This window comes from Diadema setosum, chromosome 15, assembly GCF_964275005.1.
Source record: "Diadema setosum chromosome 15, eeDiaSeto1, whole genome shotgun sequence".
Lineage (NCBI taxonomy): Eukaryota > Metazoa > Echinodermata > Echinoidea > Diadematoida > Diadematidae > Diadema > Diadema setosum.
In genome coordinates this window covers 21,677,065-21,704,352 of record NC_092699.1, presented here as the reverse complement: position 1 = coordinate 21,704,352, position 27,288 = coordinate 21,677,065, and the positions used below count along the sequence as shown (strand labels likewise).

Here is a 27,288-nt window from a genome sequence, read left to right as displayed (position 1 = left end):
TAGTAGGAGAGATGCCAGGGTGTCACGTTAACGTCAGGGTAGTGTCGTGGCAATAACCCTGCTGGCTAGTGTAGAATGTGGCAAAAGTTACTACTGCAATGTCTGAGCAACATTTTGTGGGAACTGTTCTAACAGGCACTGTAAAAAGATTATCCTGATATTACCTGGATGTTGCTGCAGTAACTCTACGTTTGAAAGTCTCTGTTAGAACGGGGCTTGATATAAATTTATAAGTGCGCTGGACAAATACGTATTGGGGGAAGGCTGATACATAGATTTCTGATGTATGGAGATTGGCAAAAGAAATGCAGAAGACAAAAGCTGACCTCTTGATTTTCCATTCAAACAAGCTTAATAAAGCATGGGGGAAGTGTCAGTTCAGTAATGCTGCTAGTAAGGGTGCTGGAGCCAACCAAAATAGCTCTTAGAATATCAACATGCCTTTATCAGGCACAGACAAGCTATTTCAAGTGCTGCATTGCCAGTGTGATAACTTGTGCAGTGATGATGTATGTATCCATGCATCATGGAGGCCTTTGAGAAGGGGTTGTTTGAGCAGACATGAATCAATTACTCTATCATCGCTATTCATTTGGTGTTTATGGTAGTGCATATTTTATTATTGTGTGGATAAGGGGATTGCCTTTTGCATGCATGCACAGTTGCAGTGTTGCGCTACTTAAACCAAGGAGGTTCAAGAATTGGAGTTCCAACTGGCTTAAATTATTCAAAGAGCTGTCAGTTTTCTATTGATGGACCAAAGAATTTCACAGGTGCATGTACCTTTGACGATCGAGGTTTGAAGCCGCCGTCTTTCAGAGCAATCTGAAGATTTTAGTTTAAACTCTTTACATAATGTTAGATGTACTTTGCTTGTGTTTTCATTAAGCAAAGATATGAAATTTAACCTAAGGATAAAACATAAGACAGAAGTCAAATCATCAGAAATATGTGCAAAATAGTAAATCAGAGCTGTGTTATGTGAAAGTGTTTACAACTATGCCCTCCTGGAAAGCTGGTTTTATCACGTTTCCACTTAATATTCTCACAAATCAAACTGATAAGGGATATTCTTCAAGTATACTGGTAGTTCATTATTAATTAATATGTCAGATTAGTTCCACTGCATGCCCAGTCTAGTAATTTTCCTTTTTATTTCATCATTTTTTTTTTGCACACTTTCTATTTGTGCATCCCTGTGTCTTGACCAATACATATAACCTATCTTTTATAAGTAGGGATGGCAAAAAGTAATTACCATCACAGAGACATATCTTCATTAGAAAGTGGGTGGTGATTTTGCAAAGTTTAGACACGAGTCAATTGTCCTCCTATCTATGCGGCAGATTTTTACATAGTACTTCAAATATTTTTGAGCGCCGGCTTCGAACATGGGTTCAAAGGAAGTAAGACAGTTGTGATTCCATTCTCTTGAACCACCTTGGTTAAATCTGTGCAGGTGGAATTGTTTATGTCAAGTGCATGTAGTATCCAGGCATAGATGTTTTCAGTTATATAATCATCAAAATTGAATAGGCCAAGTATAATATGCATTGCAATTGGTTAGATTACATCACATCATTGTGCAAAAATTTTGGTATAGTTCACAGTCGTGCCGAAACCAAAATACTTCATAGAGCATGCTTACACAGTTTACATTGTCCACGCATCGATACGCAGCAGAGGGACGTAGGACCAGGCAAAGCCTTTTAGCGTATGCGTAGAGCACAGAATGCAGAAAGTACACAGTTTCCGAGTCTGCTAAGCACAACGCATATACGCGGTTGTACATAGGTATGTACATTGTCTTTTGCGGGCATGAAATCAGAAGAATGTAGATCCAGCAGGGCCTATACCTATGCAAAATGCATAATGTAGATCGAGGGGTCTATTTACCAAAACAATCAAGTGCATGTTCTATTGATACACCAGTACTGGACTGTAGAACGCCAAATACTAACTTATCCCTCGTGCAGTTCATTTCACCTCAGCCTGCAGTCTCGGTGAAACAAAACGGCACTCGGGGTAATTTAGTGTTTGTCGTTCTGTAATCTAGTATGGTGCATGATAGAGCATGCACTATTTGTATAATGTATTTTTGTGCCTTTCTGTGTATTGTACTACTCCTATGCAGAACGAGTCGAGTGATTATAATCTTGACCTTGAAAGTTGAGTGCATAGTATCAGGTATGGAATGCTTTTCAGCCAGTGTTGATACTGACCCTGCACCCAGGATCTTTGTGTGGAGTCGAGATCCTAAGCACCAGTGATATCAACAATGCCATGAATAAAAGCAGTCTATATCTGTTTCATATACCAAATAAAATGAAAGTATATTTCACATGATCGATTGTACAAGCCAGTTCACACGTCAGGTGCTATCATAGACATTTGCATTGCGATACCATCGGACGAGGATCACTTCTTGCATTAAGTAAGCCAAGCATTTACAGTGCATGGACTCCTGTCTGCATACAAAATGCGTACATACCAAGAAGAGGGCTGTTTGAGTACTATTACCCTGCAGACAGTTATTGAAATTATCCCCCGCTGATTTCAACCAGTCAGAATCAAGGATGTACTGTAAAGCCAGAAATATTCACGGCATGAAATTTTCGGAAATTAGAGCCGATGACCCTTTTCGCGGCATGAAATTTCTGTGTATTGCTGCTGGCATTCAGTGCTTTAAGTGTACTATATGAACTTTTGCATGCATTTTTATTTTGCGAATCTTGGCTTGCAAAATTTTCAAAAACTCCATGCACGCAAACATTTCTGGTTTTACAGTACATAATAGACTATACCATACATGCCTTCACAGATGTGGCCAACAGTTGGCCATTTGTTCACAATTTTACATTTGTACTTTTGATTCCATTTTGAAAGAAAAGAAAATGATAATCCTGCACATTTCATGTCCAGTAATTTAGAATGTGAGCATTAATACAAAGTGATTCATAAAAGAAATGCCAAACAACATTTCTGGCATAGTAAGACACCACCAAGAACAGGTGGGCATTCCCCAACGGATGATTTCTCCCCCCCCCCCCCCCCCCCCGCATATCAGAAATTACAGGCAGATACATGTCATATGTCTGATGCTACCTAAGTTGCTACAATGTAGCATAAATCTTGTTGCTGCTGCAGTGTCTCAACAGATGAAACAGGAACTCTACAAAACAGACAGTCTCTCTTATACTTTCAGAGAACACCTCGCTCAACAGTTAATATGTCCAACTTTTCATACTGTAAAAGTGTTTTTTTTAGCGGTGGTTATATTTTCGTGCTTTTCGCGTTTTGAGGTTGAACCGCGAATTTGTGTGTGTTGTGTGTTGTTACAACGCTGTTGCGCACACACAAAAATTCTGTGCATTGCAGGTAATGATGGTATTGATGGTCGACACACACACAGATTTTGCTGACCACGAATTTAAACACACGCGAAAAAGTCGGCACCAATGGAAACCGCGAAAGTATCTGTACGCGAAAGAAACCACTTTTACAGTAATAAACATACATGACCCGCTACAACAAAAGGATCCGAAAGTCGGGGGAGGCCAATTTTCTGAAAATGGCATGATATTATTCCCGTACTCTTCTACTTTAATTTTATATAGAGCACAACTCATAAAAGTACCCGGTTGTGGAGATATCGATGATTTTATTAACGCATGTCAAGAGGTTGAGGAAATCTGAGTTTCGAGAACGCTTTTAAAGTTTTCCTTCCGACGCCATCGTGATCAAGGGGAGGCAAGACAGTTTTCACCGCTTGACAATAGAAGGTATGCTCCTAGCGACCTCCGCGATGTTCATTCAAGCTTAGTCTACGCATCACCAATCAGCAGTCGGGATGCCACGCACTGACCAATAAGATCACTCCCTCGTTGCTAGGGGCGGAGTCTAGCTGCAGCGCTAAATCCAAATCTTCGGACACGTTTCTGTTACGTTGAAAGTTGGAAAATCATGGCCCAGAAAAACGCTGATTTCTTGCCTTTCCTTTGATCATTTTACTTCGTAATTTTGGCAGATTATAGACAAAACATTAGACTACAAAATTATGCCAAAAACAGAAATCCGATTGTTTTGACCAATTTTGATGATATGACTTCAAACTTGATTTTCTTGGCCCAGCCGTCGGCGACTTTAGGATCCTTTTGTTGTAGCGGGTCACATATTGTCTTCCAATGCCCAGCTGTCCATACATACATTCAATATTTTCTTCTTTTGTATGTAAAATTACTTTGGTTTATGTTAGTCTATTAGGCAGGAGAACCGTAGAGACAGATAGATAGGGGAGAAGTAGTCGTCTAGCTCGAGGTCGGCATACGGTTCTATGGAAACCAGTGGGCGGGCATTTCTCCTCAAGAGAGGCTGCCATTTCATGTGCGCGCTGTATGCGTACTCCGCCACAAACAGCGCGGGTCACCAGAAGTGTGTGCCCTGTGCAGTTCCCTCTTGTAGCTTGAGTCTAGCACAACTCTTGGAGTGTGCACTCAATCAGTTATAAACACGCACTCATCAGGTAGCCTAATTTACAAGCCAAAGATAGAGATTTTCAATACTGCAACATAGCAACCACATAGGAAAATTCAAAGTGGCTGTCATGCAATTTGTCAGACATTTCAAATTACTGTTATTGGAAGTCAGCATCTATTTTTATGCACCAAATTTCAATGGCCTATGTAATTCAGAACTCAAGGTATGGATCTTTTAATATTCTTCAGTTTATCATGGCGGCCACAATAGAATTCAAGATGACGACTGACCCAGTGGTCAGATCCCTTGGACCCAGCAGTTTTTTAAATCACGTGTCCCAAAATACCCCTATATGCAAAATTTCACACTCTCCACCGAAGTGAGCATCTTTTTCACATATCTGCCCCACTAAAAGGGATATTTCTACAGTGAAAGGGGAAATTTGAGGGATGTTGGGTTATTTTTGTTACTTTTGTGTATTATCCCCACCCCTCCTTAATATGTGATCTCTAGAGATATCTTTGCCCTCAAATTGCTTAAAACAAGCAATCTATTAGAATATTTCCCAAAATGAAAATTTTTGGAGAAAATCAAAATGTACATGTCAGTATATTATAATATGCATGTTATGCTGGATGGACATCTTTATACTAATATGAAGGTCAAATAATAAATGTTCACTGGAAACTTGTTTTTTAGCTGAATGGCCTATGTTGATTGGAAATGATAAGAACAGTCTTAAAATTCTTTTGAACACTGTATTTTATACTACTTCTAGACCTGGTGGTGAATATATGTTAGTTGGACTGACAAAATGGACACTTTGGTCAGTCCAAGTAAAAATCTGTGACATAACTTTCCAAGTACGCATATACATTTCTCCGTTCAGGACAGGATTCCACGATCGCGAATTTAACCACTCGCAAAATTGTCGGGAAGTCCCGATTCACGAAAATTTAGACTCCTGAAATATATGGCGTATACAGTATTCAAGTTGTCATCCATATAAAGAATTAAATAAAGGTGAACAGAATGATAAAAGTTTTATTTCAACAGAACATGAAATAAAGTTACATAATCATGTATTTTCATGTTTCCACAACATACACACAAAGTGGAAGAGGTAATGATGTCATCATCATTGCTAGGTGCACACACAATAGTTTCCAGGTTATCGGGTATCTTTAAGTACTCCCCGTAATTGACTTACAGATAGGACATTTCCACAAAACCTGCCTCATAATAGAGTAGGCTTCAGATATATTTGTAGACTTTCTCATGAGATACCTTAGTTTACATCCCTTTCCACTGATTGAAATACACTTATATTGTGTGGATGTATGTTTTTTGAAGAAACATATTGATGCCAAATAGTCCAGGACTTTTGGCAAACACATGCACCACATAACTTAGATTCATTGTCTTTACACCACACTCCCACACACGCCCACAGCTACAGACCGAGAGCTTGGCATGTCGGAACCACGCTGAGCCCGCACCACATTCACAAGCAAGCAACACAACAATCCATGATTGCTCTGCATTCCAACTGCATTCACAACACACACAAACACACACACACACACTGTATACTCATTTTTGATGCATGTATCTTTGCAGCACAAACACACTTGTATGCTGCACACACAATTATGACAAATGCACAACTTGCATGTACATGTACTGTAGTGTATACACCAAATATTTCTTGAGATTTTCATATTCACGAATTTAAAAACTTGAAAATATTAACTCTGATCCTGACTGAATGTGCATGTGCATGCATGTACATTTCTCTGCTTAATACTGTACTCCACGATCGCGAACTTAACCACCCGCAAAATTGTTGTATAGTCCCAATTTGCAAAAAAATTAGACACCCTAAACATATAGCGTATACAGTTGTTCGACTTGCTTGGCTTTTGCAAGCATGGAGTAACATTTATAAGGCAATTTTAAAGCTAATGGTGTCAGCATTTGTTAAAAGAAAAGCAAAAACCTTGACACTATCTCGTTTTCTGAAATGATTATAGGTGTATTACTGTAAAAGTGGAAATTTTCGCAGTGTTGAAATTTTCACGCATTTCGCGCAGCCAGAAACCAGCGCGAAAATAAAAGCATGCGAATATTTTTGCTTGCCATATGTTCCTGTGCGTGATGTCTTGATACTGCGGAATTAGAAACATGCAAACCTCTTCTAACCCAGCCAAGCGCAAAAAATAGGTCTTGCGAAAATATCCACTTTTACAGTAATGCTGATGTAGATAGTATGAGCTTTATTAGGCATCATTGGTAAGGATCAGGGTACAGTAATCTGTCACAGATGCTGGGTCCAGCAACTTGCATGTGTGATGGGGTGTTCTGAGCATTTACATGTATCACATATATTGTGTGTAATGTGTGTAAAGTTGTTTGTGATTATGTGTGACTTGCTGATGAGACATGCTTTCTGTGTACTGGTAATCAGGCGCACCGCGTAATCGGGTAGAAATAAGCTGCCTCGCCCAAAGCAATATCAAGAGACTGTTTTAGTCTGGTGCTTTTGATAGCAGCATGGTCTCAATTCTTTACCTGTTTTTATCACCATATTTTGATTTGGGTATGACTTTTTCATACATGTGTCATAAGATTTGCACACAGACTCTTATATGTTTTAGCAATATCAAACTACAAAAGCATGGTTTAAAAAATCACTCCCAAAATAATTCCTTTGTAGCTTTTTCCTAAATTCTTCGGGCATGTAGCAGACCTGAAATTTTTTTTTTTTTTTTTCAGATTTCTGTCACTATAATGAAGTAGGGGACTATGTGTGTGTTGAAAGTGAGTGTGTGAGTGTAGACCAGGCAAATATATAAAACAAATGGTGGAAAAACAAGATGCAAAACAGCTTTGGGCTTCTGCATGCAAAATCAAATTGTAATTATGGAGAACTATCAGCATTAGAAGAATTCTCATTTAAAAACAAGATGTAAGAATACATGACATTGCTTATTTGGCATTGTTACTATGTCAATGTAAAAGCATAAAGAGTTGCATATATTATTTTTCTAATGATAGTAATCTATTTTTTTTTTTCTGATTGAGCTTTCCATTGGTATTTCATCTTTGATTTAGAAAAGAAAAAAAGAAGTGGTGGGAAAGTCAGCAACCAGATATGGAAAGGTTTTTTTTAAAGAAGATTAGCTCTGAAATGCAGATACAGTCCAGCCAACAGGTCGGGGGGGGGGGGGGTATTAGGCTTTTGCATTCATCACCCTTTTCACATTCTCATGAGTGAAAATTGGCTTCTTAACACAATGCTTTTAATTCATAGTAATCAAGAAACTCCTGTTGAAATATCATGTTTCCTTGTGATGCACTTCACATATTAACAACAACAAAAAAAGTGGTCCTCTCCATGAAACCGCCTTCCTTCTATTTGTTCATTACTGGGTAATATAGTCCAATGTAATAGTGATACATCTCATGTTCACATGAAGAGTCTGCGTTATTTCATACAAGAAATCAAACTCTTCAGGGTTAGCTCTGTAGTGACCATTATTCAAATCACAGCATGAAGATAGTCTGAAAAGATGTGCACAACCTAGAGAGGGAAAAGGGGATTAAGGAAGCACAAACACACAGATTCTCTACCTCAGTATTCCTAATAAGAGGTCCATTTTGTGCATAAACCATAACAAAATGTACTGTAAACTTACAAGAGCATGAGAGTATGTAATAGAAATGTTTTCCTATTACACGATGTGACACAATTCATTGGATACTTATGTGCATGCATGCACAACCCAAGGCTTTACCAGGTACACATCATACACATGTGGAATGGTGCAGTTGTGTACATCCATGTGGGTGTGCACGGTGCACTGCTTACAGAGCGCTGCCGCTAGAGCGTAGAACATGCATAGCAGCCCCTCAACAGCCATAGCTGCTGTGTGAGCTTAAAAGGGAGGTGTTCCCTGCATACATAATTAGCTGCATTACACTGTGCACTGAGCGGTTAGTCATCCCAGCATGCATTGTAGAGCAAGTGCTCCTCAGCCTTTGTTGCTAAGTAACACCGTTTCCACATACATTTAGTAGACTCTCTCTCTTTATCTTTATCTTTCTCTCTTTTCTCCTGTCTTTTTGTTTGCTGTGTCTGTAATATTTGCTGCTTTCAGCAGCAAGAATGAATCATGAATTATGTTTTTTTCCCTTTTTTTTATTAGTAATGTGGCAAAATATGGGCATTCTCTAAGATTTCCATGTAATTTACTACCATAGTCTAGTAAATCCACTACAAACAGGGGATATGCATCTTTGTTCTTTATGATTAGAACTGCAGTTAACAGAGTAACCTCTAATGTGCTTCCCACACTCTCGTGTCTCTTCTGGCGCCATGTTGATTTGTTTCCTGGTTGCTATATTTCTCATCTCGGCATAGAAACAGGCGCTGCTGTTGCCTATTCTGCTGCAGCGAAGTATTATGGTCTGTGGCTTTTATTGTAATTGATATTGCTTAACCGGCAAGGACATTGTGTTTGCCTGGCTTAGGTGTACATTAGCATTGCCAGCAGGTTCAGGGTGATGCATGTATGCTGTTGGGCATAATTAACCACCCACACAGCCAAATGAATGCATTCACTAAAACATAATAACCTGTTTAAAGAACAACAAAACATTTTTGTAATGAACTGGGAAGAAAATTATTTAAAAAATGAGTGGTACTGTTACTGTCATATTTAGCTTAATTTATATTCATGTATAATGTGTATTGCCATAGGTGTCTTAAGGTACAACAGGCACCACACCTTTCAAAGTATCACCTCTATGTCCTCTATGATTTTAATTAACACACTTTTTTTTTGTGATAGTTGAAGCCAGTACCTAGTTTGATAGTAAAAATTAAAAAAAAAAGAAAATATGTGAGAATGTTCTTCTTATAAAGTGAAACATTCAAGCAGCCCAAAAAAAAAAAAAGATAAAAAAAATAATAATAATAACAATTAAAAAAGAAAGAAAATGGAAGATGGCTTCCAATATCCAGTCTGGACTGGAGTGAATCTAATCTAAATACTGTATAAATGAAGGGATTGACTTGCACAGATATTTGCACATGTATTTTTGATAATGGAGCTACTCATGAATACTGATGTCGAATATTTATACCAAGTAGAAGTACTGCTATTTTTGTTGTTTGTTTTTTCTCTCTCTCTTTCAAGATCATCTCATATCTAGAATAAACTATATCCAGAGATTTTTTTTTTTTTTACATTAGTGAGCAAGGAAAGAAACATGATTTTTAGTTCTTTATGTGTGTGTGGGTTTTTTTGTGTGTATGTGCAGTGTGTGTGTTTGGAACAAGGACACATTTGTTTTCGGATGTAAATCACAGACCCATTTGTGTCTTATGGAGTACTGTAAAAGTGGATATTTTTCACGCTGGGATGGGTAAGATGAAGTTTGCATGTTTTGAATTCCGCAGAATCTAGTTCAATAGTGGCACATATAGCAAAACAAAGATATTTGCATGCATTTATTTTTGCACTAGCTTCTGGTTGCATGAAAATTTCATTTCCTGAGAGAAATCAGTGATTTTCATTTCTCATTGGTACTTAACTTCTAAATATTTACTTTTCAATGTCTTACAGGATGCTAGGAAGGCAGTACAAGATACCACATTGATGCAAGTCACACAGACAATGGATCAAATTGGAAGAATTCAGATGAGAACTCGTCGCACACTCCGAGGTCATTTGGCAAAAATATATGCGATGCATTGGGGTACAGATTCAAGGTATGTTTTGTTTTTGTTTTTTTAATGCCTCTGCCACAAAGTGTCACTGGAGGTATTATGTTTTCGGTTTGTCCTTCCGTCCTGACCATCCATCCTTTCGTCTTTCAATCTGTAATCAATTTTGTGGACAGCATAACTTAAAAACCATTTGAGGTATCCTAATGAAACTTGGGTCAAAGGGAAGGTTACAATGCTAAAATTGCAGGGGTCGGTGCAATATAGTGCTAACCCACACCTTTGTCAAAATTGAGTTACATGCATTTTCATGATCCTCATCCTTCATTCTAAACTCCGTGAAAATATCATATTTGAATTCAACCAATAAGATGGTTAAAAATGCATGCATTTATGTTTTATTAATGTACAATGTATGGGCTTTTCAAACATTCAACAGCGATTATCTCAAAATGACTATTGTGTGGGTTAGCACTATATTGCACCGACCCCTTCAATTCTACCATGTAATGCTGAAATTATACTCTCTTTTTTCCATTGGTGATTACTCAATATAACAACTTAATCATATAAGGTACATGCCTTACTGCACAGCGATGCTTTAGGGAAAGATTTTGGCCATAGGGTCAACTAGTCTTAGTAAAAATGCTCGGATTCCCAAATACTTGCTCTCTTAATCAATTTAGTCATCCATCCAAATGAAACCTACTTCAAGGAAAGTAGACACTCGGTTACAAACATGCCATTTCTGTTTTATAATCATGCTTGAAAAGAAATCCTTTGCCATTTCATGGGATTACATGTATAAGAGGATGAGAGGAATGAATAGTATAAGGTGATTCTTGATATCTGGATGACACATGCATGGACATGTGGAATGCTTCCTCCTATGGTTGCTCATTGTCTAGGTATACATGTATCTACAATTTATGTGAACTGTTATGTCGGGTGCTAAATACAACTGGGCTGTAATGACTATGATTGTGGGAGCATGAAATTTGTGGGTCACAAGTGACCTGTTGTATCAGCAAAAGTATAGCTTCAAACCATGCATTTTCATTGAAGTAAAAGAAACAAATCAACATTATCTCACACATGCACAAATCTGGTTAATTTCTGTTATGTGCATACTGTACATTTAAAATTATCATAAATCTTAACAAGAACTCTCTTTGGACCAGACTTGTACACACAATTATAAGGGAAGTTGTTGAGAAAAAAAAAGGAAACTCTTCTTTTCTGCTAACAGCTTCATGTGAAAACTGGAGAAAAGGAGTAGGAGTAATTGAAATATATAAAAACAAAACAATAACATCAAATTGCACTCTGGACCTTCTTCTTCACATATGGACAGTGAGAGTTGATTATTTTATGATTTTAAACTGCCATAACAGTAGTCACATGGCTTAGAGGATTTTATGCTCTTATTATACAGCATCATTATACCCCCGCCACACATAGTGTGAAGGGGGTATATAGGAATCACCGTGATGTTGGGCGGGCGGGCAGTCGGTCGGTCTGTTGCAAAATCTTGTGTCGCGAACTCCTCCTACAATTTTGAAGCAATTTAAATGAAACTTAGGGTAAATGATGATATTGAGGTATAGATGTGCAAGACATGTTTTTTGTGTTTGTCGGACAATGTATTGCCATGGTAACCATAATTTGAATAACTTCCATAGTACATGTATTTAAGCAATCAATTTCAAAATTGGTATCTATGATGATCTATAGGTGTAGTTATGCAAGACACTCTTTGTGTTTGTACTTGACAAAGCATTGCCATGGTAACCGCATGTTTTCTTCAAAATCTTGTGGAGTGAACAACTTCAACAACAGTTTTGAAGCAATTGAAATCAAATTTGGTAGGCATTATGGCCTTGAGGCATAGATGTGAAACACCTAATTTTTGTGTTTGTCGGACAAAGTGTTGCCATGGTAAACATAATTTTACCAAAACCTTGTGGATTGAATAACTTCCACATCATTCAAGCAATTAAGGTCAACTTTAGTATGTATGATGATCGGGAGGTGTAGTTATGCAAGACACCAATGTGTTGATATGAGAAAAATGTGTTGCCATGGTAACCACTCATTTTTGTATCAAATTGAACCATTTAATCTGTGAAGGTGAAATTTGGTGTGTATGATGCTCTTTAAGTGTAGTTTTTCAAAATGTCCTTTGTATTTGTATCGGACAGTGCGTTGCCATGGTAACCGCATTTTTTTTTTAATCCTGTGGAGTGAACTTCTTCCACAGTTTTCAAGCAATTGAAACCAAATTTGGTAGGCATTATGGCCCTGAGGTATAGATGTGAAACACATAAATTTTGTGTTTGTCACACAAACCATTGCTATGGTAACCACAATTTTACTAAAACCTTGCAGATCGAATAACTTTTCCATTCAAGCAATTAAAGTCAAATTTAATATGTATCATGATCTAGAAGTGTAGTTTTGCAAGACACCAATGTGTAAGTTTAAGGAAAATGTGTTGCCATGGTAATCACTCATTTTTTTTAAATCAAAATAAACCATTCAAGCTATGAAGGTCAAATTTGGTGTGTATGATGGTCTTTAAGTGTAGTGATGCTGGGGGAAAGCATGTTTCCATTTGCTGTAAGTTTTATACTCAGTGTCAACTCTGTAATTGTACAGTAAACTTAAGTTATTCTGTTTCCAATTCGACAAATGCGCAAACTTAGTATTAACGTCATTGCCCTCATGACATCACATACTATAAAGCAACACTAGGGGCGGGGGTATTAATCACCTTCAGTGATGATTCTAGTTAGTTCTTGCATTATGTGGTATTGTGTTACAGATCAAGGACATTGTGTGTGTGTGTGTGTGTGTGTCTGACTGTCTGTCTGTCTGTCTATCTGTGTGTCTATGTATGTGTTTGCATTTTTTTCCTGTACAGGTAAATTATGAGACACAACAAAATCCCTCAATAGTAATCAGATGAATATACAAATGAGCAGAAAATCAAAAGCTACAAGTACATACTAGGATGCTACACATATCCTTCCATAGCCAGCCCTCATGACTGAGTGTTGTGAATTGTTCCTCTTGACTTCAGTTTCAGTCTGTATCTGTCTGCTTGCCAGATATTGCAGTGATTGTGATGTTGTGTTTGATTACCTCCTAAGTCAATGTAGAACTGCAGAGAATATAATCTAGAATGAAAGAAATATGTTGCTGTTTCCTTGTCCAGTTCATCATTCAACAGAATCAGTTGTGTGTCTATTTCCTGGTACATGTAGTTTACTGCAGGATGCTTATGCTGGCATGATAGCATTACTCAGATTACAGGCAGTGTATTTATAATGCATATCGTATGTCCCTGGAGGATGCTACAAGCAGTGTTGTTTTGGATTGTCTGTCCAGCTGTCTGTCAGTACACTCCCATCCCATTTACAAAACACATTTGGGGGGGGGGGGAGTAAACTTTGGTATATTTTCTTGTTACATGATTGTATGGAGCTGTGTGCTGATTAAATATATGACAGATCCTCAAGGTCACATATCTGGCTTAAGATTCTCTTTGCAGACATAAGTTTGTGCAGGAACATGGCTATATCATGAGATAGATATACCGAAATGATATGGGGACTTCAGATAATATTCTAACGTCACAGGTAATTTACATCAGCTTAGCTTATAACATCATCTAGAAATGTACACTGGCAATATGTACATTGGGATAACAGATGGGAATAAAGAGATAAATGATTGGATCAGAGTTAGTTTATTTGCCTTTTTGTTAAAGGGGCTGTACAGTTCTGGTTGAGGTGAGGATTTAACTTGTAACATTTTGCGAGATATTCAGAAACTACTCTATGAGATGTCAAAGAGCATGCAATTCTATGGGGTATCACAAGTTTATTTGATGAAAATCTGTTTTGAAATGGCTGAGATATCCAAAAACAAGGTGAAACAAAGAGATCCTAATAAAAGGCATGGCCTGTCGCTTCTTGGGTTATCTCAGCCATTTGAAGACCAATTTTCATCAAATAAACGTTTAATCGTTCTTAAAATTACATGCTCTTTCATATTTCGTAAGAGGTTTCTCATTATCGCACTTAGGAATGTTTTAAACCTGAATCCTCACCTCGACCAGTACTGTACAGCCCCTTTAACCACTTCAGTTAGGAATGCTCAGTGTGGAGTTTTCGAGGAAGGGTTGAATTGCAATGAAGGAGATGAAAGGTCAAAGGTCAAAGTTAGATCAATTAATGATAACGTAGCAAGATATTTTCTAGCCACAACTGCGGCTGGGAAAGTACAGTCTATACTAGAAATTGTTCACAAGCTAGCAAGATAGCCGCAATTCAATTGGAATATTTGTGAGTGTACAAAGGATCTAGAAGTCAGTCTTCAAGGTCAAGATGATTTAATCGTGAGATGATGGGTGATGCTGGTGGCTGAATACAGAGATCCAAAAGGCTAAAGTATCCTCATGGAACACATGCAGATGTCTTATTTGCTTTCATTTATTATATCTTTTCTATTATCCATGTCTGATCTTTACACAGAAACCTAGTGAGTGCATCACAGGATGGTAAATTGATAGTCTGGGATTCATACACAACTAATAAGGTAAGCCTTTGTGACACTCTCTTTTGTTTGTGTTAAGAGAATAACCAAATTGTGAAATGAATATGAAATGATGGAGCAGGAGTTTAATTTTTTGTAAAATATGAATGTAACATGTCCTGTTTCAGTCATTCACTTTTTGTCCAAGTCCCAAGTTGAAATGCTGCTTGAACTTCTTACCCCAACTTTGATATGAACTATGCTCTATATGCTTTAAAATAGAATGTCTGTTATTGTATGCACTTTTCAAATGGTGAGCGTCAGACTAAGATGCTGAGGATATGTACAAAAGTAATCAGAGGGGTTAAAAGCAACTAGACCTTTCTTGCTGAAATGTATGCTTTAGAATCATTGAAAAAAAAGGTGCTTTCCAAATGCAAGCACAAAGAAATCGATATGGCTACAAGGATGAATATAGCCAGGGGAAAAAAAAAAAGTATGGTGAAAGGAGTTTATTTATCTGTTGGTGTAAAATATTCAGAGCAATTAAATATTCAGTTATGTACCAACTGATTGCTCTTCACGAATGCAGTTAGTTCTTGTTAGAAAGGGAAGTGTTTTTTTATGACTAGATTGCTATTTGGTATTTTGAAGTACATATCTTAAGGGCACAGTCTAAAATAAGAGTAAGAAATGATGCATATACAAACTTGTACATGCATGTTTTCAGCATGCATTCACATAGATTAAGTCTTTTTTTTTTTCATTTTAACTAACGGAAAAAGTAAAGACTTCAAATCTTTGCTTCAATGAAAGGGAGCTAAAACATACTTCCTCATAGATTCTTCAAAGTACTTTCTTCAAATAAACAATATTTTGAGATTACAGTTGCCAAAACAATGCTCAAGAGAGATATCAGAATAAAGTTTTGAAATCAGTCAACTAGGTCGGAGCTGTAGGTTGAATTCATCATTTGACCTATTTAAGTTACCAGAATGTTATGGTACTTTCCTTTCGGTGTCAGAATGTGACCACTGGTGCCAAAATCATTATGTGCAAGAATTTTATGTAGATTTGTTTTGAACAAAAGAGATGCTTCAAGTGTATATTTGAGATGTTTACCCTGTGCATATGCTGGTCCTTCCCACAGGGAATCATGTATTTGTTTATGCATTTCTTCATTTCAATACTGCTCATGTGAAATGCATTTTTGCATCTTTCCTACCATCCAGGTGCATGCAATTCCTCTGCGGTCCAGCTGGGTGATGACCTGTGCCTATGCTCCTACTGGTAGTTTTGTGGCCTGCGGCGGTCTCGACAACATATGTTCTATCTATAGCCTCAAGACCAGAGAAGGCAATGTTCGTGTAAGCAGAGAACTCCCAGGACATACCGGTAAGTGATTCTATTAATAGAAAAGTCTTTCTTGTAATATTTGGTAGATCCAAGCTATTGTCTTTTAGAGTATAGGTTTTCTTGCCCAATTTCATCACATTTACATTCAAGTGAATGAAAAGGCGTTCAAATTCAAGCGATTTTGGTCACTGCTCTACTCTCAAGTCCTTGAGTACAGGGATAAAAGTGTGGCATATAAAGTGGAATCTCTTTAGCACCTTGTCAGATGTCTTTGTCTGCATGCCTAATTTTTTGATTTGTTTTTTGTGGAAAGATGGAAGTTTTGATGACATGTTACTGCTGGTGAATTGAGAGGGCCGACTGTAATATTAACATGACTAAGCAAAATAGCAATAATCTGCGATTAAAATGTTACACGCAGCACGTGCAGATTGATATATGAAGTCATTTGTGTTCACTGTATTTTGTAAATTGGGAGGAAGTTTAAATACAGTGCGTAGACAAAATGCATGCTTATTTAGTGACAACAAGAAAGTGACATTCCTATATGGTACAATATACACCGGCAACTCCTGTTATAGCATGTCTGGCCGTTTTCCTTCATAATATCTCAGTAGCCGAACAAATAAAGTGTATGAAAATGGGTAGATGATGATTTTGGGACCTGAATTTGACTATGGTGTGTCCGATATTTTGTTATAACCGTGTCTGTTAGTGCAGTATACACAAAAGTGTAACTTGACTCTCGCAACCATTGAATATTGCGTCACTCTAGACACTTTCTCTGCTCCAGTGGATTTTGACTCGTGCAAAGTGTCTCATGTCTCGCCTATTAACATACAAACTGAAATCTACACAAATGCAGTTTACCTTTGCCAACTAAAGAGATGTATGTTTTAGGGAATGTTACCGTATTACTGACAATCTCTGTGCCAATTGCTTTCTGATTTCTTCAGGTTACCTATCATGCTGCCGATTCATCGATGACACTCAAATAGTAACTAGTTCAGGAGACATGTCATGGTAAGCATGTTCGTTCTTGCTCAGGTGTTTACACACAGCCTTATGTGGTAAGGTCTTAATTCTCAGCACTCCCATCTGGTTATTGGCTTTCACCTTTACTGTGTTACCTGTGTTGATTCACTGGGAACTTATTTATGTGCAGTCCAATGTAAGATTCTGTGGTCTAGCCATGATATGTAGATGCAGTGGTGCCCCCACCCCCCAAAAAGGAAAGAAGGCAAACAAAATAAAAGTATAGGTTGCTGCAACAAATAGTTCATGCTACAGTTCAGCCAGCGATCAAGTTCCCCCTAGAATCGCGATCACGGGCGATCAGTGATCGCATACGCGATATGTCGCAAAATCAATTGATTGTATGCCGTATACAATTAGTTGATTGCGACATATCGCGTATGCGATCACTGATCGCCCGTGATCGCGATCTAGGGCGAACTTGATCGCTGGCTGAACTGTATATATGCTTGACTTGTTGATGCCTCCACAACATGTTTCAAAGATATGGTCAAACAGTTTTGAATTTATTCATCTCTGAATAAGTGTTGTGTATGTTTCATTACTTCGAGTAACAACTGTCGTCATTATATCTTCACACTTGCTCTTCACAGTGGCCTTTGGGACATAGAAACCGGACAGCAGACCACAGGCTTCACGGGACACACAGGTGATGTCATGAGCCTCTCCCTCTCGCCCGACAACCGGACCTTTGTCTCCGGCGCCTGCGATGCCTCGGCCAAGCTGTGGGACATCCGGGAAGGAATGTGCAAACAAACATTCACTGGCCACGAGTCAGATATCAATGCTGTAACAGTGAGTATTGTTATTTTTCTTGTCCATCATTGCACCTTTTTGCTTATTGATAACAAGGAGAAGGGAACTGATACAAGGAAGATGGCACTAAAATAGTAAAGGGGAAATAGAAATAATGGTCACTGATTGATATCCATGGTAGTCCTTTTACAGACAGCCTTTAATTTCAGTGGAAAATGTGAAACTTCCCACCTCATAAGTAAAGCTTTATTCTAAGCAAACTTGAAAAATACAGCATGGGCATTCAAAATGATGACATGTGATTATTTTAACTGTTTGCGCTAAGATTAGGACAGCCTCTAATCATTCAGTTTTCCTGTTCAATGTGTGAAGGTGCAATGATGATGTTTAATTTGTAAAGGTGCAAAGCTGTACATAGATATCAAAAAGTGTGTGCCCCCTTGATCATAGCAAATTCAGAATTGATACAATTTGTGTGCCTAATCCGAAAGATACTCGGCCCCTAAACATAACTAGCACCTCTTTTTTGAAGTATATGAAACATAATAAATTTATTATGAAATCCAGAATTTGGCAGAGAAAGTTAGAATGTTGTCAAATCAATATGTTTTCATCCACCTGTTCCTTTGATATATGTTTGAAGAGAAAATCTTTGCAGGTGGTAATTAAGAAACAAGTTTAAAAATAAACAACAGAAAGCAAGAAGTAGACAGCATTCATTGAGCAATTACACCATGATGTGTTCCATATTGAGACAATGTGGGAAAGGAGCATTGTACTATCAATGACTGGCTGAAGAGTTGATATAGCATTATTGCAAGCTCTGACTCTCCTTGTTATATCCCTGTGCTTTGCTGAGGCAAGAGTCAACGTGTGTAGCACTCACCATATGTAATAGTCATAGTGACCATGCACTGTGTGCATGATTCATATATAGATAGTGTACTTCAGTGACCTTGTGCGGGGCTGTAGCATTGAATGGCCTAGAGAATGGGAAACTTGGGGTGAATTCTGCCAGCTTCCTTCCTGATTGATTGTAAAGAGTTTGTGGTTTCCTGGGGAGAAGTTTGAATTCCTGGTTTGCCACAGAGCCTTGTGTATTGGAACAAGTTGAGCATACAAGGCAGGCATATTGATAGCCACCTGATCAGGAACATCATTCCAATGCTATTTGCATTGTTTGTTTTTAGCATGGATGATTCATGTTGCTTTACATTTCCTGGCTGTCACATTCAGATGTTATTAAAATACAAATAAACCTCAAGGTTGTTGAATGAATGTTTGCTGTTGCCAAATGATGGAATGTTCTTAACTACACATGCAGCCTTAACAAAAGAGAGCTCTGTATTTTTTTTTTTTTTTGGGGGGGGGGGGGGGGGAAGACAACTAAAAATGCAAGGTGATAGCTTCTTTAGTGACCATAACCAGGTTTTACATTATTCAGAGGGGTTCACATGTTTATTAGTATTGCTCTTCCACTATGCTATGTTGTCATTCAGTGGCAAGTGCTGGCTGGTGGGGGAGATGGCGTCAGTATTGGTGTTGATTGTAGTGACAGTAATGATGTTCAAGGAGCAGATGTTCTATTCACAGCAAACAGGATGTGATTGTTTTTTCCCCTCTATATCTATGACTTTGATTTTATGTTTATGAGTAATTATGATGCCCAGTCCCTTCTGATTTTGCTTTCAAAAAAATAATTTTGTGCAGAATTTTATATCGGTAGAGAAACCTCAAGATTACATTGAAGGTCTCGTGTCTTAAATACACAGTCATTACACAGAGAGGAGAGATGAATGTGACTTCTTGTTAGGGTTTGGGTTCTCCATCTATGATTTTACCTGATTCTCATTCTTCTCACTCGGGCAGAATTATGCAGGGTCAGTGCTATATATAGCTTGTGAGAGAGAGAGACAGTTGGCCTCGACTAGGGTGAACCATTAGTGATGCAAGAACTAATGTAGGTCAGGGTTTTCAGATGTTTTCTATTGGATGCACAGTTGGTGGGAAAAGGAAGAGACTCATTACAGTAGGGGGTTAGAAGAGACCCCCACTCATCCAGTGACAGTTGTTGAGAGCTGTTGAAACTCAAAGACAAACCTTGAGAAGTCATAGATGACATTGTGTCTCCATGGAGCTACGAAGCAGTTCTAGATTATATGACCCATGCTTTGTTAAAGGAACACCAGGTTAAAATTTCATGTTCTTGCAGCAAAGCTGTTTGTGGTAATTTGCACAAGGTCAGATGTAAGTAAGATATGCCCAACTGTAGTCATTCTGGTTTTGACACTGTTACAAAAGATTATGTACTCTGATGTGATATCCTAAATCTAGTACCCTCACTTTCTGCTATGCAGATAACTTGCATTGAAATTCATCTAAGCAGATGTGTCAATATTTTAATGCCTATAATTCTGTTTGGAGTGATAGAAGTCCAATGACATGACATAGGACATAGACTATATCGGAATGAAAATTTATGCACATAGACATTTGATATTCTGCAGTCTGATTGATACATTTCATGACAGACACATGCACATGCAGCTCCTTGTGTTCACACCGTGTAAAAATTATCGCAGGGAATTACTTGAATTTTTTTTTTTTTTTTTTTTTAACAGGACTCATATATCTGAAATGTGCATGCTCTTAACTTGGACCAAATGTCATGAAAGACATCCTCTGCTTTCTTCTTCAGTTTTTCCCCAATGGATATGCATTTGCCACGGGATCAGACGATGCTACCTGCCGCCTCTTTGACATCCGTGCTGACCAAGAACTCATGCTGTACTCACATGACAACATCATCTGTGGCATCACATCGGTTGCATTCTCAAAGAGTGGCAGGCTGCTGCTAGCCGGCTATGATGACTTCAACTGCAATGTGTGGGATGCCATGAAGGGCGAGCGAGCTGGTGAGCTGATGAAACTTGTCTTGCTCTGTTTGAACCCTTGATAGTGTGTTTTATCTCTTCGGGAGGTGTAGGTTTGCCTATTAGATTGGGGGGAGGGGGTAGAAGTCAAAGTTTTGTCAATGAACGTTGCTGGTTAAAATTTAGATTGTAGTTGTCACCTTCATCTAGGAATGTCAGGTAATGATGTGATAGTAGAAATGGATAGATAATATACTTATTTATGTAAATCACTGTTTTCCATGTCTTTCATCCAAGGATATTTTTGAAGATTTCTCGGCTTATTATCATATATATGATTAGCACACAGCAGCTTCATGTGATAATCAGTGGCTCTAATGGCTGCAAATCAGTCAAACTGAAAGGCGGAACAACCTTTTTAAGCTAAATTCAAGCCAAGGAAAAGGATAGCAATGAATGACATGCATGCATTGATTGCACTGCATCGCATGTGTACAGGTAGATGCGCGGTAAGCAACCAAAAGTGACAGTACCACCAAGATAACCACTGTGCATCTTTAACATTGCTCTACAACGGTGTTCTGTGCATTAGTGATACAGAGAATTAGTTAAATGTTGGTAGTGAGATATCCTGATACAGTTACTTTTTCTAGATTCCATGGCGTAAACCACCCTGATGGACCATCATTGCTCAGTTTGCATGTAAATCAAGAGATCACTGCATATGGATTTCATGTCTGTTCTCAAGGAACCTTTCTGAATTCCACTGACATTCTATACTGTCTTTGTTCCAGGTGTACTCGCTGGCCACGACAACAGAGTCAGCTGCTTGGGTGTGACGGAAGATGGTATGGCAGTAGCGACAGGATCTTGGGACAGTTTCCTGAAGGTCTGGAACTGAGGTTGGACCCGTGGTGGGGTAACAGAACACGTGCAGGACTCCACCGCCACTAGCACCAAGCAAACCCTAGGAGATTATTGTGAGAATATAAAGCAAAAATGATGAAAAAAAAAAAAATCAACACTTTTTAAAGAAAGTAATGTTGGAATGCTATGTATCACCACCTTCAAAGGAATTTAGTTTCTCTCCTGCAGGCTTCTGAATTTCATGATCCAAACACCTATGTGTAGTGTCAAACAGGTGATGTGAAAATTGGAAGAAAATAAAGAAAGCACTGTAATCTTGATTTGGTAGTCGATCATAATCTTGATGAGGTACCTGTGAGAGATGACCAGGTACCCATTCCTTGCAGTTTTGCATCTCATTTCTTTTTCCCCAAGATCTTAAACAAGACACTTGTTTCTTCTTTTGTTAGATTGTTTTCGATATAAATGTAGTAGATAATAGACATGTTACATGTGACGTCAGCTAAGGGGAACACACACACACACAAAGAAATGTATTGTGATGGATTCTCCCTTCTCACCTCAGCAGCTAGCTGTCGATAGAGCGCATTGTTTCCAATGTGGTGTGTGACGCATCTGTGGTCTAGCATCTGTGCTAGGGACCGATGTCCAGATGACTCCTCTCATATGTCTTGATTGGTTTAGACTGAAGCAAGGGATGGGCTGTATTATGCTCTTGAAAAACATAACGTGGGTGTGTTGTTTGGCATAACATAGATGTTGACAATATATCTCTTTCTTATTTCTAGCATGCATGTGTGGTGTGTGCGCGAATGTGAGAGTGTGTGTGAATGTGCGGGTGTGTATGAAACTTGCATAAAATGAAATTGAGTATGATCGGAAGTTTTAACATACAGTGGAGAAGCCTGTTGTTTATATAAGTTTCCCATCCTGCCACTACATTTTTCATTTCTGTTTTCCCTTTTGTATAAAGAAGAAAAAAAGGAACCCACTAACTTTATGATGCACTGTTCGTAGCTGTCAGCTGTATTTAAACAAAAAAAAAAAAAAGGAAGGCAAAAATGGAGAAAAAAAATACTGAAAAAAAAACAACTTCTGGAGGCATGGCCCTTGTCTTGTATGCAGTTTCTCTTGTGAGATGAGCATATTCAAAGCCATTGCCACCCTGTGTATAGACAGTGTATATTCTGACCTGTTACAAGTAAATATTTGAATTCTTACAATGATTAAAGAGAAGAGCGAGAGAGAGGGGAAAAAAAACTGTATGTGCCTAATATGTGCACATGCCAGTACTGCAAAGTAGACTAGTTCTTATTAACTGTAAGAATTAAAAAGGAGAAAAAAAAATCAAATCATGTTTGTCAGCTGGTATGAATTATTATCCAGCCAAGTAGCATTGATTTGTATGTTGTATCTTGCTATTGATATTGCCTCCTCACCATACAGGAAGAAGAAAACAGAAAGAAGTAGACTGTTTTTGTTCTTTGTAACTCTTTCTGTCTCTCCAAGTTTGCACAATAGCCATGTTTCAAATGTGCTGCATAGCAACAAAGCTATGGAAAGGATGTGTTTGTACAGACCACCTAGGTATAGTATTTGTACGTGAACTGGTGACTTTTCCTTTTTTTTCTCTCCTTAAGTAGGCATGTGTATAATGAACCAATATAATGCAAGTGTCATTCATTTCTAGGTGGCTACGTCGAAAGTTTCTGTGCTCATTTTCTTTCTCTCCTGTGGTTTCAGTTTTATATTTGTGTATGGAATAGTGCAATGATTTGGGGTCCAACATTTTAAAGAAAAGAAAAAAAAAATAACCAAGATGTTTGTGAGACTATAAATGCCAAATACGTTGTGTTGGAGTTCCCGTCACTGTAACGCTTGTACATTGTTTTAAGAGGGAGCTACCAGCAGACGTTTTGTGGCCTGTTCCTCTAAAGCAAACTGATAGAGACAAAATCAAAAAGCAAGAGCTACAGCTAGAGCTGTATTTTTGTTTCATGTATATATTAATCTATTCTGTGTCAATCTTTGCATCGAGTGTCCAGCAGGAGGTCATTGCAAGATCAAATTACTAGAAAGTGCATGTATAGAGTTTTCGCACAGCGTGTTGGCCATGTTGCTCTGGTGTTTGGGATGGGTGTATTTTATTGGTATGATAGTTATCTATTGAACTCTTCAGCTCAGTCCTCCAAGAGGGCTGACGGCCACCTGCAGAGTTATGTGTATGTATGCAGTGCTTGTGCAGAGGTTTGTTGGAAGCTGGTAGTTGCTCACCAGAGCAAGACCTCGTGGTGTTGGCTAAAAATGTGTGGAACAAGTATGGAAGGAGCCTTTGCTAGCTTTTACCACCAACAAGTCCAGTACAGCACAAACTGTGCAGACACCAGGAAGAGCTGAATGTTCCGTATGCTGTCGGTGCACAGTGGGCTCTGTGTCAATTCACAGTGGGTTACAATGCCTACAAGTGAGATGAATAAATAGCTCTGGGTATTGTGATAAAACGACAATGTACTCCCAGCAACTATGTAGGATCCACCTTGCGACATGATTGCCACTGGGTTACAATTCTGCATTTTTTGACATGCCGTGTCTTCTGAATGTACATCCTGCGCCACAGGTGTGCGCGTTGTACCTGCAGCTGCATGTGTCTTGTTTCATAGCATTCAGTTTCCTCCTTGTACTTTTTTTTTTCTTTTGAAAGTGATGAATATCAAACTTGTGCGTAAGACGGCTAATTTGTCCTTGGTGTTTTTAGTGTAATGTGCACTCTCACCTTAAATAACAATACCCATTGCATATGAGATATTTGAAAACCTTCATCTCTCAAACTTTATCCAGGAGTTAATTAGAAAAAAAAAAGGAAAAAAAAAAGACTAATTTCTTTCTACTAACTATCAGGCATATATCGCAGTAATGATGATTGTATTTCATGCCTAAATTCCGAGTGTGTATTTCTTTTGCTAAGTGAGGTAGGAAGCAAAAGATACTTCGTTGGTTTATATAGTCAAATCTACTTCGTGTCTTAACAAAAGCATCCATCTTGCAACCTAATTTGTGGAGTTGTTGTTTTCTTTTTTCCAGCAATTTGCAATGAAAATAATCGAGAGTAATTTGAGACTTGTGGCTGCTTTCCAGTTATGTTGAGATCTAATCATGTATGCCTCATTTAATAATGCATTGAATCATGTTTTGAGTAGTCATTCATTAGGTCCAACCTGTGTATGTTTTGTACTAATGAAGTAACAAAAGAGAAGGGGTTCTTCTAGTGCTCAGTCTTTATGGGAAGGGCTGAAGGAGTGATCCCCCCCCCCCCCCCCCATCCCATTGACCAATCTGAAGTGATTTAACTTCAGTTTCAGATGAAATTAACAAGAGAATGTCCATTTCTTCTGGTTCTAAAATGAAAAATTGTCATATCGCACAAGTTACTGATGCAGAAAATGTGCACACAGTATTTGTGACTAGTGCTGATTTAGCTTAGAGAGTTAAAAAACAACAACAATGACAACAACAACAACCACTTTAGACAATCCTGTTAGCACAACCTGATGACAGACCCCCCCCCCCCAAAAAAAAAAAAAAAAAAGGTAAGGAAAGAAGGGAAGATGATAAGTGCTTCATGGCAACAAGACTGTGAGTTGATCCTCATTAGAAATGTCAATTATGTGTCTAAATTGACCAAATCTCCTCTCATAGTATGTTTTGACTGTGGGAAAGCAGTTGTAACCTGAGCAGATCAAGGTATATTGTGGTCGTATTTATTTATTTTGCTTGTAAGTTAACTTTTGATGTGCTCTGTTTCCAATTTAAAGAAGTGTTTGTTAAGGCTTCAAACTGGGGCTTGATGGCATCCTGTCATCTACCATTGCTCATCAAGCCAGTCGGGTTTTTACGTAAGGCCATTGCTTTAGTTGTCATCATTCTTGCTGTGAGCAGAATGTACATGTACCCTGTACTCCCAAGTCACTGTATCACCTACAGGAAGTAAGAACCAGCATAAAATGGTTCAGTTATTCAAACATGCTTGTACCTCCGTGTGCACTATAAGCATCATCTCTGGAAAGTTGGTAACTTTATACAGGAGCTCAAGTTGTGTTCTTGTCAGCAGTTTTGTTTTTCCCCACCACACCAAAAGTAGGCATTGCAATCTTTCATTTGTTCTGGCCTTTGTCCTCACTGGATTTTGTTAGTTTTTACTTTGAAGTCAGCCCTTGTGTATTGATGAATGTTCAAAAGAAACTGAATTTAAAAAGTATAATATATTTGTACAGTTGTTTGCTATATAGGTACTATACGACCTGGGGGTTTTCCATTCCTTTTTCATTGTATACTCGGCTAGGAATGTACAGTTTTTCTTGCTAATGTATACCATTTTTGCCAACAAAAATACTAGAAAAAAAAATACAAAAAAAAAAAAAATGTTGGCTACTTAGCTATTTGTAGTTTGCTAGATTTGTCGTTATATTTGAGCACCAATAAGCTGGAAATGAATTCGAAATGAATTCAAAGGGAAAGTAAAACAAAGTAATGAATTTTTTTCCCCCATGTATTGGTAGCATTTCACAATGTGTGATGCAGAGGAAATCACCATGCCTTGGAATTCTGTATGCAGAAGGTTGGAAATGTGACTTTCTACATTTCCCAATTCTTTCTGACTGGTTCTTGCAGTGGCACTTAACAAAAAAGAAAGAAAAAAAAAAAGATTTACATGAACACTTGGAGCTGTGTCTCCATATGTAGGATACATGCCATGGCATAATTACATGGCAAGATTTCAATCTTTCTAGTATATATAGACAAATGTGGGACTTTTTTAATATTATTGTATAATTAGCCTATTGTAAAATTATTGAATTATGTCAAGTAAGTGATGCTCTCACCCTAGCATGGGCAACTGAGAAAAAAAAATACAAACTTCACTGTTTTCTCTCTTTACACAGAAAGATAGTTATTGTTGTATGTGTTTGATGCCAACTATAGAAGACTCAAGTTTGGATAATGTCAAGAAGAGATCGAACTATTAACGCAGAGCTCAATTTCTAAAGATCATTTTTTGAGCATATCAACAAGTCCTTAGGGGCTGCTTGGGCGGAATTTTAAACAAACTTGAAGTACAGTATGTTAGGATTTAAGAAGAAAAAAAAAATCACGATTTGAGTAGGTAGAAAGGAGATTACTATTCAAGCGTCTTATTCGTTTGCAGCCTGATGTGTGAAAAAGTAGTGAATGTGTTTTGTGTATTAAAAAAAAAGGAAAATGTTTGTTGGTCATACTTGTATATTGTACCCCCTCATTTCTGTAACTGTAAGATCGTGGGTTGAGCATATTGAATAAACCTGTTGTCTTTATCATACAAGGTGTTTAAATGTGTGTTTTTTTCCCTGTTTGCCAAGCATTAGTATTTTATGATGTCTTGCAATATTTGTTTGAGAAAGAGTGTGGAAAGAAATGATTCAGTCAACATTACCTGTGTATGCGTCATTCAAGAAGTCCCAGGACAACCCGAGTTGATGGTTTCACATTTTATTCAATTTTTGCAGCTGGTACACTTTACAGTAGATGAAAATCAATAGAAGCTGAAGGCTACTGTAATTGTTTTTTGTGTGCCATCTGGTAAACCTCTTTTATATTGGCATCTTCTTTACCTCCTGTGAT

At 38.0% G+C, this 27,288-nt stretch overlaps 1 protein-coding gene across 3 annotated transcripts in view; it reads left to right on the top strand.

Moving 5' to 3' along the window:
* Positions 1-26,989, top strand: part of LOC140239322 (guanine nucleotide-binding protein subunit beta) — a 69,488-nt gene extending 42,499 nt beyond the window's left edge. For all 3 annotated transcript variants that reach the window (XM_072319193.1, XM_072319194.1, XM_072319195.1), the window contains 7 exons: positions 10,107-10,252; positions 14,746-14,809; positions 15,979-16,141; positions 17,059-17,125; positions 17,731-17,932; positions 20,592-20,808; positions 21,561-26,989. In XM_072319193.1, coding sequence (XP_072175294.1) covers positions 10,107-10,252; positions 14,746-14,809; positions 15,979-16,141; positions 17,059-17,125; positions 17,731-17,932; positions 20,592-20,808; positions 21,561-21,667 — 966 coding nt within the window. In that variant the 3' untranslated portion in view covers positions 21,668-26,989. The remainder of the gene's footprint in view (positions 1-10,106; positions 10,253-14,745; positions 14,810-15,978; positions 16,142-17,058; positions 17,126-17,730; positions 17,933-20,591; positions 20,809-21,560) is intronic.
* Positions 26,990-27,288: the final 299 nt, after the last annotated feature.